Consider the following 17955-nt stretch of genomic DNA (forward strand, 5'->3'; position numbering starts at 1 on the left):
GAAATATAGATTACTAAATATGAAATCTGTGATATACATATCAATAAATATAACTATAAATATGAGGTTACAAAACATAAATATATAGGATATAATGAGACAGAGACATATATGTTCTTTCAATGTTGTTGCAATTCCTAATGGTCACCAATAGAGGTCAATAAAAGTCATAATTGCGTAATACCCCTTTAACACTAGAGATGGGCAATATCGCCCTCAGCAGGTGGGAATGACAAATGGCAACTGAAACATATCGTGTGTACAAAGATATGCGGAAGAGGATTAGGGCCACGTGAAAAATTCAAATTCTGAGATTAATCTCAGAATTACAATTTTTCACATGTGGCCCTAATCCTATTCCGCTGTTGTTTGAGCTGGAGTTGTGGCTGTATGAAACTTACAGATGACTGATGATTTACATATATTTCTCAATCTCAATAGGTCCAATGAAGGTGTTCTACACCATTCTGACTGGGAAAACTCTGGGGGCTCATGATGCCTTCAGTAGGAAGCTTGAAGCCATTGGCCAGATTGAGGTGTCCTCACCTGACCACTGTGACTACTATCTGGCTTTCTGTCCTATCGTCTCACGAGTCGGGACTGACATCAGTGAGGCCATGGAAAAGATTCCAGGTAGGAAATCCTCCTGTTGTATAAATCCATCCATCTATCCATCCATCATTAACTAATTAATTAGATCTTTCCTTTCCTCTTTCCTTAAAAAAATTTGAAGTATTGATCAGGTGACTAGTAGGCCTATACATTATGAAGATCAGAAAATCATGTCAATTAGACCATGTTCATTAAGACAAGCATTAGAATGCATTATGGATCTGGTATGACTGATTGTTATGAGCTATCCTCCAGAAAGTGTGCAAGCCATGGATTGTTTGCACATTATGTAATGTATAATAAAGTGCAGACAACAATGCACACTTGGTTCTTCCATCTGGAGTTTTTGATAAGGTGAACAGCTAGTGATGCATATATCCAAATCTACATGTTCTGTCCATGTTATCTACATCTGTAAATTGAATATATTTGATAAGGTGAATCGTTTTGGGTTTTTTTTTGTTAACACCTAGACACTTTCTGTATATGTATGGCCTTCTGTAGACCTGCTAATGTGAACATAGTATGAATTTGCACATAATATGCTGTAAATTCACATATCTGTTTTCTTCATATTCTTCATATTCCAATTCATTTCTTATACAGTATATTACATACAGTACAGGCCAAAAGTTTGGACACACCTTCTCATTCAATGCGTTTTCTTTATTTTCATGACTATTTACATTGTAGATTCTCACTGAAGGCATCAAAACTATGAATGAACACATGTGGAGTTATGTACTTAACAAAAAAAGGTGAAATAACTGAAAACATGTTTTATATTCTAGTTTCTTCAAAATAGCCACCCTTTGCTCTGATTACTGCTTTGCACACTCTTGGCATTCTCTCGATGAGCTTCAAGAGGTAGTCACCTGAAATGGTTTTCCAACAGTCTTGAAGGAGTTCCCAGAGGTGTTTAGCACTTGTTGGCCCCTTTGCCTTCACTCTGCGGTCCAGCTCACCCCAAACCATCTCGATTGGGTTCAGGTCCGGTGACTGTGGAGGCCAGGTCATCTGCCGCAGCACTCTATCACTCTCCTTCTTGGTCAAATAGCCCTTACACAGCCTGGAGGTGTGTTTGGTGTCATTGTCCTGTTGAAAAATAAATGATCGTCCAACTAAACGCAAACCGGATGGGATGGCATGTCGCTGCAGGATGCTGTGGTAGCCATGCTGGTTCAGTGTGCCTTCAATTTTGAATAAATCCCCAACAGTGTCACCAGCAAAACACCCCCACACCATCACACCTCCTCCTCCATGCTTCACAGTGGGAACCAGGCATGTGGAATCCATCCGTTCACCTTTTCTGCGTCTCACAAAGACACGGCGGTTGGAACCAAAGATCTCAAATTTGGACTCATCAGACCAAAGCACAGATTTCCACTGGTCTAATGTCCATTCCTTGTGTTTCTTGGCCCAAACAAATCTCTTCTGCTTGTTGCCTCTCCTTAGCAGTGGTTTCCTAGCAGCTATTTGACCATGAAGGCCTGATTCACGCAGTCTCCTCTTTTGTTCTAGAGATGGGTCTGCTGCTAGAACTCTGTGTGGCATTCATCTGGTCTCTGATCTGAGCTGCTGTTAACTTGCGATTTCTGAGGCTGGTGACTCGGATGAACTTATCCTCAGAAGCAGAGGTGACTCTTGGTCTTCCTTTCCTGGCTCGGTCCTCATGTGTGCCAGTTTCGTTGTAGCGCTTGATGGTTTTTGCGACTCCACTTGGGGACACATTTAAAGTTTTTGCAATTTTCCGGACTGACTGACCTTCATTTCTTAAAGTAATGATGGCCACTCGTTTTTCTTTAGTTAGCTGATTGGTTCTTGCCATAATATGAATTTTAACAGTTGTCCAATAGGGCTGTCGGCTGTGTATTAACCTCACTTCTGCACAACACAACTGATGGTCCCAACCCCATTGATAAAGCAAGAAATTCCACTAATTAATCCTGATAAGGCACACCTGTGAAGTGGAAACCATTTCAGGTGACTACCTCTTGAAGCTCATCGAGAGAATGCCAAGAGTGTGCAAAGCAGTAATCAGAGCAAAGGGTGGCTATTTTGAAGAAACTAGAATATAAAACATGTTTTCAGTTATTTCACCTTTTTTTGTTAAGTACATAACTCCACATGTGTTCATTCATAGTTTTGATGCCTTCAGTGAGAATCTACAATGTAAATAGTCATGAAAATAAAGAAAACGCATTGAATGAGAAGGTGTGTCCAAACTTTTGGCCTGTACTGTATATATTGATTTTTTTTTTTTTAAAGTTTTATATTTGCTGTTCTATACAGCCAGTGATGGGTCGGTTTGTTTGGGAGTTTGTCAGTGTGCAGAAACTCCAATGGGTGAGAAGGTTTAGTTCCACACAGAGTAAAGGCTGGAAAGTCATTGGTATTGATCAACAATGCTCACTCATTTCCCCTTTAAAGTTTCATCTTGTTTTCCATTCATTCAGCTGTGTTCTCTCTATGTTGACAGGTGATAAACAGGTGATACTGGTGGTGATGCATCACACCATCAATCCTGACAGTTATATAGGTGACAGCAGCAGACATGTGAGCCGGCCGGACGTCATCCTCACTGTGGACTGTGTGTTCTATGAAGGCCGCTTCCACAACTGTAGCCGCAACAAAAATGCATTCAATGAGGTCGAGAGGCTTGTTGGACCTCCCTCTCCCTCGGTACTGACTCAGTTTACTCAACCTTATACAATATATCAACCAGATAACATGGTATATCGGGACCGATATTGTCTTTTTATAAAAAATGTGATCTGGTGCAGTCAGTGTCGTCCACCTCTGATATGATGGATATGATGCAGTTTGATTAATTGTAGAACTGATCACTAATTCTAATGAGACATTTTGATTGGATTCCATACAAGTATGCAGGAATATGTTTATTATTATTTTATCCTGGGTTTCAATGGACGGTTTTAGTGTCACATGGTCTAAATGCTGTTTTCCACCCTGACAAGAATAAAGTTGATAAATAAGCATGAAAGGGTCGAATTAAGAAATGTATATCAGCACAAAATATTGGCTAGCTTCAATCAATAAATATCCATATTGGCATTCAAAAACCCATATCGGTGAAACCTTATGCATTGAATATAAAATAGACCTGGTTGGAAATATTGCGTTCAATCATGTTCACTCCTATTATGACTTTAAGTTAAGTCTTATTGGCTGTATCTGTAAATCCAGCATTTTTTTTCATACTTTTATTCAGGCATTTCCAATTTACACCCAACACCATTTATAATATATTTTCTTTGCTGTATCCTGTTACTGTTTTCTGCAACAGCGACGCAATTTCCTCACAGGAATCGATACATTTTCATCTTATACATATTTTTTTTAATTTTCCAGGTCCCCGGCCCACGTACCCCCTGGAATTACATCTTGAATTGTAAGTTTTACTGTAATCATGAATTTAAACCACACTCTTATGTTCTAAAACCTGAAAGTTTACTAACTTTGATGGGATATGCTCATGTTTGAAAAGGGGTTGGATGTATTATTTGAGGCTTAGAAAGGCAGCCTGACCCTGATCTGAGGGAGTGAGAGAGTAAAGTGAGAGAGTGAATGTGAAGAGAAAAAGATGTCTGGAAAGTCACTTTAGTGTTCAGTCATAGTTCTGTTATAATATCAGCTGACATGTTGCTCTTTATTCCTTTACCTTAGGTTGGAAGAACAATCGACCTCAGTGTGTTATGGCCTTTTGTATTACAGTGGGGGTGATTATCTATTGGAGGAAGAGTTTGAGGATCTTCATTAGCAGGCACATTAAAACTGATTGGGGCCCAATATCAGTGGACAAACTGTCACATTGTGTAAACCTTGAAAGGTCAGACTAGAGTAAAAATTGTATTTAATGTGCTATTCTATTCATGTGTAATCATATGCAAAAATCATAATATCAGAAAAAAAATGAAACAAATGAGTGTGACTAGGACAGTATGAGTTTGGAGATACGTTATTATCCATTGACCTTACAGAGATGTAGGTTTATTCAATATATTATTATTTATATTTTTGGGGATTTTTTGATGAAATTATCTGACAGATGCTTTGCAGTTGCATTAGAAACTCAACCACATCTGGTGCCATCTTGGAAGTCCATTAAATGATTGGTTGAGTGCAAATAATAGTTAAATATATAACAGCTGGGCTATTAAAGGAGAGATACCTGAAAAAGTAACGGTGTGTAAATATACAGCAACGTTATAGCTTCAAGTGAATGAGTTGTAGCTTGAGAAGAGTCAGCTCAGTTAACCTGAACAAACAGTTGTTTTTTGGCTTTAAGCCGGCTAACCAGTCAGCAAGCTAACTTAAATTAGCCACTGCATTAGCTATTGTGCACATTAGATGTGTTCACAACAAGCCAAGCTGACATTATCTAAACACAAAATCAGTTAGATGTATCAGTGAGGAAATGATCAGTTCTCAGTCTAAAACAGCAAATAAATGAACCATGTCTCTTCAGTTCTGTTGAGACAGCAGAGCCATAAGTTCAGAAACACAATCAGCTTTTCACAGCCACTGTTGTCAAGAGCTGAGGACTCCAATATGGCTGCCATCACCTGATAGCCCTCCATACAGTAGCTGCAGTCTCATGTCAGTATGCATGGTCCAGCCTTACAGCATATGAAGTTTTAAATCAATCAGTGTTAAATAATGTATATTGAATTGAGGGGCTCAATTTGTGTGATGCACTGTGCTGCTTAAAATGTCAACAATGTGAGTTTTTGTGCAGATTTCTTTTTTCATTCTTTGGAAAACAAAAACAAACAGAAAAGTGAATAAAATCAATCCAATTAAATGTCTGTTTTATGATTGTCATTATCATTGTATTACGGACAGATGTCTGTCATTGCCTACAAAGGTTAGAAACTTTCATCTTGCAAGACGTTACTATTTTGTACTTTGCTCTGTGGTTGATGCAGGAGTTATGGATCAATCATTTTCTGCATGGCTTGACTGTCTTGTGTTAACACACTAAATGATTAGGCAGGGGAAGTCAGAGAAAACTCCAGAATTTGTATTTGATTTATTCAGCTTTTATTCAACCAGGTAATCCCATTGAGATTTTGAGAATATGTTTTGTCACTGCAGCACAAAGCAACTCTGTGCCACTATATTACTATTATGAAACAACAGTCACAGTAAAAACTATAAGCTTTTTTTACATGATCCATTTTGCTATTATTTTCGGCCAAAAGCACTTGAATGCACCAACAAATCGTATTTAACATTTCCCGACTTGGTAGTAGAAGTTTACGAGCCAACCGTGAACGCAACATCATTCAGCAGTACTGGGACAAGGGGCGGGTCCTAACTGGCAGATCCTAGATCAGATTCTTCTATACACCATAACTTCAACTCACTGTGATAAATAAGATGTTGGCTGATTTCGAAACTGTCGTTCATCTCGCCTGAAGTTAAAAACATAATCAGTAGTATAGTTGTAAATAAAAACATACGGCTAACAACAGTCATTCCCAATAAACTTATTTTAGGTTGATTGCCCTCCATTACATCCTGCTTTAAAAGTCAGATTTTGTAAAATCTGTTTTTTTTTTTGCAGTTTTTTCATGTAAAATATCCAATAAAATAGAAATGACATGGATGAAAATAAAATCAGTCTTCCATGCCGTGAAATTGAGGCAAAGACGCACCGCCAGGGGGAAACAGATATTTAGGGGATACATATTTTGGCACAACACCCCTAGCAAAAGTGAAAGTGTTTCGCGCTGGTATATATACAGCAGAGCTGGTACGGGTTTCCAGTAAACCAGCTGGAGGACTGACTTGCCGGAGGTAGCACCAAGAAATTATCAGTCTACTGTGTGAGTAAACATCTCAAAACTTCTTAATTATTGCCTGTTAAATATTGCCTGTGTATCAATGTTATGGAGTATCACTGGGATGGAAAATATAGGTTATATGCCTCCTAAATGTTCTTTAATAATGTCCTTGGTATTCACGAGACAGTTAAAATAGGTCTAACTAGTCTTTGAAAATAGCCTCACTTTATTTATATGATTATATTTATATGATGGAAAAGTGCAAAGGGCATTTGACTCAAGTTGTGCAATCATAGACAGATCGACTTGATCTCCCGAAGTTGAAGCACAATCTGTTAAAATGCAAATACATGCTCTGTGCACGAAAAGTGAGAGAAATATGTTTTCCCACCACGAAAGAATTACATGAACGACTAGAAACAGGTCCTAATCTGAAATAGTGCATCTGACGTTGTTACACTGTGGAGGTCTGGGTGGTGGATTATAGATTTGCTGATGTAATCACTTGTAGCTACAAAGACTGCTTTCTCTTTCTGTCTCTCCCTCAGAGTGATGGTCCAAGGCGGAGCTACTGGTGAGGAAGCCTGTCTACTGTTTCTCTACATCCACAACTTCCACATTTCCTACATATCTTACTCTTTCTACACACGCTGCTGTTTCAGGATACACTCACAAATCTGTGATATACATATCAATAAATATAACTATAAATATTATGTTACAAAACATAAATACATAGGATATAATGAGACAGAGACATATGTTCTTTCAATGTTGTTGCAATTCCTACTGGTCACCAATAGAGGTCGATAAAAGTCATAATTACGTAATACCCCTTTAAAGGTATAATATGTAACATTTCTGCATTAAAATATCTAAAAACGAATAGACCTATGTTATATATTTTGAGTTGTGTACTTACATTATCCCAAATGTTTCCAACAATGTTCAAACCCAGAGAAATCCGTAATTTTATTCAAGGTAACGGTGCGTTTCATTTGGTCGCCTGTCATGGCGTCATATCCCCATTACCTCCTAACTTCCTGTCATGGTGTCATATCCCCTTTACCCCCTAACTTCCTGTCATGGCATCATATCCCCTTTACCCCCTAACTTGCTGTCATGGCGTCATATCCCCTTTACCCCCTAACTTCCTAACTTCCTGTCATGGCGTCATATCCCCATTACCTCCTAACTTCCTGTCATGGTGTCATATCCCCTTTACCCCCTAACTTCCTGTCATGGCATCATATCCCCTTTACCCCCTAACTTCCTGTCATGGCGTCATATCCCCTTTACCCCCTAACTTCCGGGGAAACACGGGAAACACCAGATGATCCGTCAGAGAGTGAGGAAGGAAGTCAGCCAACTAGCTAGCTAGCCGCTCTAGCCGCTCTGTTGTTTATTTCATTCCATTGTTTTTATCGCTCACTTGTGGCGGATCACGATTATTCATTCCCGTTCGCTGCGTGTTCTGTCGCCGAAGCTGTCCCCTTAAAAAAACTCCCATGATCCCACGCTACTTCACGACGTCATCAAACTACGTCTTTTGTTATTGTTTTGATTGAGAGAGCCCTAGTGGCAGAAATTACATACTGTGCGTTTAACGCTAGAGATGGGCAATATCGCCCTCAGCAGGTGGGAATGACAAATGGCAACTGAAACAAAACGGGTGTAAAAAGATATGCGGAAGAGGATTAGGGCCACATGAAAAATTCAAGTTCTGAGATTAATCTCAGAATTTACATTTTTCACATGTGGCCCTAGTCCTCTTCCACTGTTGTTTGAGCTGGAGTTGTGGCTGTATGAAACTTACAGATGACTGATGATTTACATATATTTCTCAATCTCAATAGGTCCAATGACGGTGTTCTACACCATTGTGACTGGGATAACCCTGGGGGCTCATGATGCCTTCATTAGGAAGCTTAAAGCCATTGGCCAGATTGAGGTGTCCTCACCTGACCTCTGCAACTACTATCTGGCTTTCTGTCCTATCGTCTCACGAGTCGGGACTGACATCGGCGAGGCCATGGAAAAGATTCCAGGTAGGAAATCCTCTGGTTGTATAAATCCATCCATCCATCCATCCATCATTAACTAATTAATTAGATCCTTCCCTCTCTCCTTCCTTATCAGGTGACTAGTAGGCCTATACGTTATGAAGATCAGAAAATCATGTCAATTAGACCATGTTCATTAAGACATGCATTAGAATGTATTATGGATCTGGTATGACTGATTGTATAGCTATACTCCAGAAAGTGTGCAAACCATGGATTGTTTGCACATTATGTAATGTACAATAAAGTGCAAGTTCCAATTACTTTCTTATACAGTATATTATATATTGATATTTTTAAAGTTTTATATTTGCTATACAGTCAGTGATGGGTCGGTTTGTTTGGGAGTTTGTCAGTGTGCAGAAAGTCCAATGGGTGAGAAGGTTTAGTTCCACACAGAGTAAAGGCTGGAAAGTCATTGGTATTGATCAACAATACTCACTCATTTCCCCTTTAAAGTTTCATCTTGTTTTCCATTCATTCAGCTGTGTTCTCTCTATGTCGACAGGTGATAAACAGGTGATACTGGTGGTGATGCATCACACCATCAATCCTGACAGTTATATAGGTGACAGCAGCAGACATGTGAACCGGCTGAACGTCATCCTCACTGTGGACTCTGTGTTCCATGAAGGCCGCTTCTATGACTGTAACCGCAACCAAATTGCATTCAATGAGGTCGAGAGGCTTGTTGGACCTGGTTTCCAGGTACTGACTCAGTTTACTCAACCTTATACAGTATATCAACCAGATAACATGGTATATCGGGACCGATATTGTCTTTTTATAAAAAAATGTGGATCTGGTGCAGTCAGTGTCGTCCACCTCTGATATGATGGATATGATGCAGTTTGATTAATTGTAGAACTGATCAATAATTCTAATAAGACATTTTGATTGGATTCCACAGGAATGCAGGAATATGTTTATTATTATTTTATCCTGGGTTTCAATGGACAGTTTTAGTGTCACATGGTCTAAATGCTGTTTTCCACCCTGACAAGAATAAAGTTGATAAATAAGCATGAAAGGGTCAAATTAAAAAATGTATATCAGCACAAAATATTGGCTATCGGCAGCTTCAATCAATAAATATCCATATTGGCATTCAAAAGCCCATATCGGTGAAACCTTATGCATTGAATATAAAATAGACCTGGCTGGAAATATTGCGTTCAATCATGTTCACTCCTATTTATGACTTTAAGTTAAGTCTTATTGGCTGTATCTATAAACCTAGCATTTTGTTTCATACTTTTATTCAGGCATTTCCAATTTACACCCAACACCATTTATAATATATTTTCTTTGCTGTATCCTGTTACTGTTTTCTGCAACAGCAACAAATTTCCTCACAGGAATTGATAAATTTTCATCTTAAACATATTTTTTTAATTTTCCAGGCCCCTAGCCCACATACCTTCTGGGATTACATCTTGACTTGTAAGTTGTACAGTAATCATGGATTTAAACCACACTCGTATGTTCTAAAACCTGAAAAGAGTTTATTAACTTTGATGGGAAATGATGAAATTCTCCTGCATGAAAAGGGGTATTATTTGATGCTTAGTATGGAGGTATTATTGGAGCAAAACATCTGAGCACCTGTGACAGTGGAATTTGTAGTTGTAGAAAATGCACACACATGTGTATCAGTAAATTTGAAGTCACAGAGAATTCTTCATTTACAGGTGCACAAATCCTGTTCTACGAATCACAAACTAAGAAACTCATACGCTCACATTTTTGCTACAGTTGCTGCAGTGAATATGGTGCAAAACACATTCACACAATTTGACATGGTGCAACTGTTGTGTTTGTGGGAGAGAAAAAAATTCTACAAGTTTGCAACTCTTAAAGCATTTTTCTCTGTGACTTCAAATTTACTGATACACATGTGTGTGCATTTTCTACAACTACAAATTCCACTGTCACAGGTGCTCAGATGTTTTGCTCCAATAATACCTCTATACTTAGAAAGGCAGCCTGACCCTGATCTGAGGGAGTGAGAGAGTAAAGTGAGAGAGTGAATGTGAAGAGAAAAAGATGTTTGGAAAGTCACTTTAGTGTTCAGTCATAGTTGTGTTATAATATCAGCTGACATGTTGCTCTTTATTCCTTTACCTTAGGTTGGAAGAACAATCGACTTCTGTGTGTTATGGCCGGGCTTATTACAGTGGGGATGATTATCATTCTGATCATTCTGATCTGATATCATTCTGATATCTGCTTCAGACTGGAGTAAAAATTGTATTTAGTGTGCTATTCTATTCATGAGTAATCATATGCAAAAATCATAATATCAGAAAAAAAATAAAACAAATGAGTGTGACAGTATGAGTTTGGAGATACGTTTTATCCATTGACCTTACAGAGATGTTGGTTTATTTGATATATTATTATTTATATGTTTTGGGATTTTTTGATGAAATTATCTGACAGAGGCTCAACCACATCTGGTGCCATCTTGGAGGTCCATCACATGATTGGTTGAGTGCAAATAATAGTTAAATATATAACAGCTGGGCTATTAAAGGAGAGATACCTTAAAGTAACGGGTGTGTCAATATACAGCAACGTTATAGCTTCAAGTGAATGAGTTGTAGCTTGAGAAGAGTCAGCTCAGTTAACCTGAGTTTTTTGGCTTTAAGCCGGCCAACCAGTCAGCAAGCTAACTTATATTAGCCACTGCATTAGGTATTGTGCACATTAGATGTGTTAACAACAAGCCAGTGATAGCTGAGCTCAGACACTAGCTAACAAGCTGACATTATCTAAACACAAAATCAGTTAGATGTATCAGTGAGGAAATGATCAGTTCTCAGTCTATAACAGCAAGGAAATGAATCATGTCTCTTCAATTCTGTTGAGACAGCAGAGCCATAAGTTCAGAAACACAATCAGCTTTTCACAGCCACTGTTGTCAAGAGCTGAGGACTCCAATATGGCTGCCATCACCTGATAGCCCTCCATACAGTAGCTGCAGTCTCATGTCAGTATGCATGGTCCAGCCTTACAGCATATGAAGTTTGAAATCAATCAGTGTGAAATAATGTATATTGAACTGAGGGACTCAATTTGTGTCAATTTGTGTGATGCACTGTGCTGCTTAAAATGTCAACATTGTGAGTTTTTGTGCAGATTTCTTTTTTAATTTTTTGGAAAACAAAAACAAACAGAAAAGTGAATAAATCAATCCAAATAAATGTCTGTTTTATGTTTCTCATTATCATTGTATTACAGACAGATGTCTGTCATTGCCTACAAAGGTTAGAAACTTTCATCTTGCAAGACGTTACTATTTTGTACTTTGCTCTGTGGTTGATGCAGGAGTTATGGATCAATCATTTTCTGCATGGCTTGACTGTCTTGTGTTAACACACTAAATGATTAGGCAGGGAAGTCAGAGAAAACTCCAGAATTTGTATTTGATTTATTCAACTTTTATTCAACCAGGTAATCCCATTGAGATTTTGAGAATATGTTTTGCCACTGCAGCACAAAGCAACTCTGTGCCACTATATTACTATTATGAAACAACAGTCACAGGAAAAACTATAAGCTTTTTTTTACATGATCCGTTTTGCTATTATTTTCAACCAAAAGCACTTGAATGCACCAACAAATCGTATTTAACATTTCCCGACTCGTTTACGAGCCAACCGTGAACGCAGCATCGTTCAGCAGCACTGGGACAAGGGGCGGGTCCTAACTGGCAGATCCTAGATCAGATTCTTCTATACACCATAACTTCAACTCACTGTGATAAATAAGATGTTGGCTGATTTCGAAACTGTCGTTCATCTCACCTGAAGTTAAAAACACAATCAGTAGTATAGTTGTAAATAAAAATAAAAAGACCCAATCCTCATAAATTACAGCTGTTTACTTTTCCTCTGAATGTTTGTCATAAAGATTGATGTCAGCCCTAAAAAAGTGGGTAATGTAGTAATGTTCTTCACAACAAAACAAAACAAAAATAACACAGTAACAGTTAACAACAGTCATTCCCCCAGTAAACTTATTTTAGGTTGATTGCCCTCCATTACATCCTGCTTAAAAAAATCAGGTTTTGCAAAAGCTGATATTTTTGCAGTTTTTTCATGTAAAATATCCAATAAAACAGAAATGACAGATGAAAATAAAATCATTCTTCCATGCCGTGAAATTGAGGCAAAGCCGCACCGCCAGGGGGAAACCGCCAGGGGATTTTTAGGGGATACAAATTTTGGCACAACACCCCTAGCTGCAAAAACGGAGTGCAGAAACGTACTAATCATTTACTTAACCCTTATTTGTCCCCTCCCGCACTAACCCTAGCTCTATCACCCTCCTCCTGCTGCAGTCGTGACATAATCCCTTAAGAAATACCGCAGCTCCACCCCCCACTGTTTAGTGTTCAAAAGTAAAAGTGAAAGTGTTTCACGCTGGTATATATACAGCAGAGCTGGTACGGGTTTCCAGTAAAGCAGCTGGAGGCCTGACATGCCGGAGGTAGCACCAAGAAATTATCAGTCTACTGTGTGAGTAAACATCTCAAAACTTCTTAATTATTGCCTGTTAAATATTGCCTGTGTATCAATGTTATGGAGTATCACTGGGATAGAAAATATAGGTTATATGCCTCCTAAATGTTCTTTAATAATGTCCTTGGTATTCATGAGGCAGTTACAATAGGTCTAACTAGTCTTTGAAAATAGCCTCACTTTATTTATATGATGGAAAAGTGCAAAGGGCATTTGACTCAAGTTGTGCAATCATAGACAGATCGACCTGATCTCCTGAGATTGAAGCACAATCTGTTCAAATGCAAATACATGCTCTGTGCACAAAAAGTGAGAGAAATACGTTTTCCCACCATGAAAGAATTACATGAACGACTAGAAACAGGTCCTAATCTGAAATAGTGCATCTGACGTTGTTACACTGTGGAGGTCTGGGTGGTGGATTATAGATTTGCTGATATGATCACTTGTACAAAGACTGCTTTCTCTTTCTGTCTCTCCCTCAGAGTGATGGACCAAGGTGGAGCTACTGGTGAGGAAGCCTGTCTACTGTTTCTGTACATCCACAACTTCCACATTTCCTACATATCTTACTCTTTCTACACACTCTGCTGTTTCAGGATACACTCACAATACCTACAAGATTTAGATATTATAAGATAAGATTAATTTATACTTGGGTCATTGCAGCAGCAAAACTAATAGGACTCAGCAAGGTAAAAACTAGAAAAATACAATAGAAGGCCAGAAATAGAATATAAAATTAGCAATAGAAACAATAAAAGTAATGAAAATAGAATAGAAAGTTATATGAACATGCGCAACCAGCAATTTCAACATGTTAAGTAGACTGTGTGAGTGCGAAGTATCTGACATGTAGGCCTATGGATTTAGTGTTAATAAAGTAGTATTAGTATTAAAGTTGTTGCTTATTGATTTATTACTGAAATATAGATTACTAAATATGAAACCTGTGATATACATATGAATAAATATAACTATAAATATGATGTTACAAAACATAAATACATAGGATATAATGAGACAGAGACATATATGTTCTTTCAATGTTTGCAATTCCTACTGGTCACCAATAGAGGTCGATAAAAGTCATAATTACGTAATACCCCTTTAAAGGTATAATATGTAACATTTCCGCATTAAATTATCTAAAAACGACTAGACCTATGTTATATATTTTTTTTGAGTTGTGTACTTACATTATTCCAAATGTTTCTAACAATGTTCAAACCCAGTAAATCCATAATTTTATTCAAGGTAACGGTGCATTTCATTTGGTCGCCTGTCAATGGCGTCATATCCCCTTTACCCCCTAACTTCCTGTCATGGCGTCATATCCCCTTTACCACCTAACTTCCGGGGAAACACGGGAAACACCAGATGATCCGTCAGAGAGTGAGGAAGGAAGTCAGCCAACTAGCTAGCTAGCCGCTCTAGCCGCTCTGTTGTTTATTTCATTCTATTGTTTTTATCGCTCACTTGTGGCGGATCACGATTATTCATTCCCGTTCGCTGCGCGTTCTGTCGCCGAAGCTGTCCCCGTAAAAAAAACTCCCATGATCCCACGCTACTTCACGACGTCTTCAAACTACTTCTTTTATTATTGTTTTGATTGAGAGACCCCTAGTGGCAGAAATTACATACTGTGCGTTTAACGCTAGAGATGGGCAATATCGCCCTCAGCAGGTGGGAATGACAAATGGCAACTGAAACAAAACGTGTATAAAAAGATGTGTGGAAGAGGATTAGGGCCACGTGAAAAATTTAAATTCTGAGATTAATCTCAGAATTTGAATTTTTCACGTGGCCCTAGTCCTCTTCCGCTGTTGTTTGAGCTGGAGTTGTGGCTATATGAAACTTACAGATGACTGATGATTTACATATATTTCTCATTCTCAATAGATCCAATGAAGGTGTTCTACACCATTCTGATTGGGATAACCCTGGGGGCTCATGATGCCTTCATTAGGATGCTTAAAGCCATTGGCCAGATTGAGGAGTTCTTACCTGACAACTGCGACTACTATCTGGTTTTCTGTCCTATCGTCTCACGAGTCGGGACTGACATCAGCGAGGCCATGGAAAAGATTCCAGGTAGGAAATCCTCCTGTTGTATAAATCCATATATCCATCCATCCATCCATCTATCCATCATTAACTAATTAATTAGATCCTTCCCTCCCTCCTTCCTTAAAATTGAGAATATTGATCAGGTGACTAGTAGGCCTATACATTATGAAGATCAGAAAATCATGTTGTTATGATGGTGAGTGGATAGGAGAGGAAGGCACAGGCCGAGGCAGGCTTCAATAGCACCACGTGGAATTTATTGTGGAGTAAGCGAAAGTGAAAGGAGTTGTCAGGACACAAAAAAATGAAAAATACTCAAAAATGTTTTGAAAAGAAAAATAAAGAAATAGATAATAAGTCAAGAAAACTACAAAAATGACAAGGCAGAACTAAACCTAAACATAGGCTAAGCCCATGACGTGGGCCCTATGCTCATAGGCCAGCAGTCCTGGTCCCATTTCTGGCTGGAGCGAGGCAGAGTGAGCACGCACCCATGGGTGCTGGCCTCCTATATACCCTAAGCCCCTCCTATGAAAACAAAACATAATTAGTTTTCAATTAACACAGCAATACCTCAAGGGTCTGATTCAATACAATAATTATTACATTGATACAATCATGTAACAAACATAATAAATTGCAATGACCCTATTATCAGTCTGAAGCATTAAAAATAGCAGTATAAATTTATCAATTTGCCCCCCCCCCCCTCTCTCAACCACACTTGGCACATTCCACTGCCACCCCTCTCTAAAAATGAGGTTGGACTCCTCCGTCTCAGTTTCGCACTCCGGGTCCAAAACCGGAACTGCCAACTGCAGGAGAACAAAAATACACGGGGTAAGAGTAATTTGTGAACTGTTTCATCAAACATGATAAATAATGAAATGTCTCTGCTTCGTTATTTAACTTTTGAATGAATTATATGATGTGTAAAGATTGTGGAGTTATGTCAACAATGCAGGCGGGAATGTTAAATAACGCCAATGGCGGTAGGCCTCCCGGTATGGCTGGAACACTGCAGTGAGACAGACGAAAATGCAAGAATCTAACAATCAAAACCAAAACACAGTAACACTTAACTAACATCTCTTAATGGCGCCAAGATTTAATCTATGGTAAAGAAATGAAAGTTAATGCAGGGAATGTTTGGCTGTATATGTTACTATAGCATCCCCGTGACATTTCCCCCCCCTTCTGGAGACGACACTTGTGGCGTCCTGGAGAGATAGTCAGCAGTACAGTTCTCCTTACCCTTCCTGTACCGCACCTCGAAGTTGAAGGGTTGCAAGGCAATGAACCACCTTGTGATCCTGGAGTTGGTATCTTTCATGGTCATCAGCCATGACAACACCCGGTGGTCAGTCTCTAGAAAGAACTGCCTTCCCAGCAGGTAATATTGCAGAGAGTCCAGGGACCACTTGATGGCCAGGCATTCTTTTTCCACCACTGAGTACTTGACTTCATGTGGTTTAAGCTTTCTGCTGATGTAGGCAACCGGCTGGAGGTTCTCTGGTTCTCCCTGCAACAGTCCCGCTCCAATTTCAAACTCAGAGGCATCTGTTTGAACTGTAAAGGTCTGGTTGAAGTCAGGGCTCTTAAGAAGTGGTTCAGTGCACAGACAAATTTTCAAGTGCTGAAATGCTGCCTCACAATCCTCGGTCCACTGCACCTTGTTGGGCTGGTTCTTTTTGGTGAGGTTCGTCAGGGCCACTGCCTGTGCTGACAAGTTGGGGATGAAATGGCTGTACCAACCAACAAGGCCCATAAAGGACTTTACTTGGAACTTGGTCCTGGGGCGTTCAGCTGACCTGATAGCTTCCACTTTCCCCACTTGAGGCCGGATCATACCTTTTCCCAGCACAAATCCTATCCTAGGTACTGGACCTCCTCTCTTGGGAGCACTTGTCAGGGCGAATTGTCAGTCCAGCTTCTTTGATGCGTGACAACACCTCCTTTAGATGACACAGGTGTTCCTCCCAGCTACCACTGTACACGACAGTGTCATCTAGGTATGCTGCAGTGAAGGATTCAGTGCCCCCCAGGATTTTGTCCATCATTCTCTGAAATGTTGCTGGAGCCCCATGAAGACCAAATGGTAGGACGGTGAACTGAAAATGACCAAAGGGGGTTCTGAAGGCCGTGATTTCTCTGCTCTCCTCAGTAAGGGGGACCTGCCAGTAGCCTTTATATAGGTCAAGGGTACTGATGAAGTTGGCACTGCCCAGCCTTTCCACCAGGTCATCCACTCTAGGCATAGGATACAGGTCGAACTTACTGATTCCATTGACTTTCCTGAAGTCCAGGCAGAACCTCAGTGTGCCATCCTTCTTAGGGACAAGGATGATTGGGCTGCTCCACTCACTGGAGGAAGGCTTGATCACCCCCAGCTCTCTCATCATCTCCAGCTCTTTTTTCAACACAGGCAACAGGCGCTCCGGGACTCTGTACACTGGCTGCCGGAGGGGTGTTGGATCCTTCAGGGTGATGTGAGGGTACATAACATTGGTTTTGCCTGGGGACTCAACAAAGAGGTTAAGTGGTAAGATCTCAAGGAGCCCTTTTCTCCTCTCATCTGCTAGATGGTCTAAATCAAGTCTCTTACCCTCCTCTTGACAAGGCAGATACTGCTCCACAGGTTCCTCCTCTTCCTGTACAGCGCGAATGAAGATAGAATGGACTGCAGGCGCTGCAGGGACATTGCGAGGGTGCCATTTCTTCAGCATGTTAATGTGGAAGGTCTGAAGGGGCTTCTTTCGGTCTGGCATGTATACCTAGTAGGTCACTGGACCCATCTTCTGCTTGACCTGATAAGGGCCCTGCCACTTAGCCAACAGCTTATGGTCTGACGTTGGCAAAAGCAACAGGACTTTC

The 17955-nt window shown here is 39.7% G+C and overlaps 1 protein-coding gene across 1 annotated transcript; it reads left to right on the plus strand.

The window, feature by feature from the left end:
* Positions 1-441: 441 nt before the first annotated feature.
* LOC139652326 (uncharacterized) lies at positions 442-5411 on the plus strand (the record flags this gene model as incomplete). The annotated part of the gene is made up of 4 exons (XM_071529358.1): positions 442-633; positions 3092-3294; positions 3985-4024; positions 4300-5411. Coding segments are annotated over 4 exons (608 nt in total), but the record flags the coding sequence as incomplete, so codon positions are not given.
* Between the last annotated feature and the right edge of the window lie 12544 nt (positions 5412-17955).

This window comes from Centroberyx affinis, unplaced genomic scaffold (genome assembly GCF_046629955.1).
Source record: "Centroberyx affinis isolate AG114_WGS23_722 - 3 ecotype Tasmania unplaced genomic scaffold, CSIRO-AGI_Caff_v1 ptg001780l_1, whole genome shotgun sequence".
NCBI lineage: Eukaryota > Metazoa > Chordata > Actinopteri > Beryciformes > Berycidae > Centroberyx > Centroberyx affinis.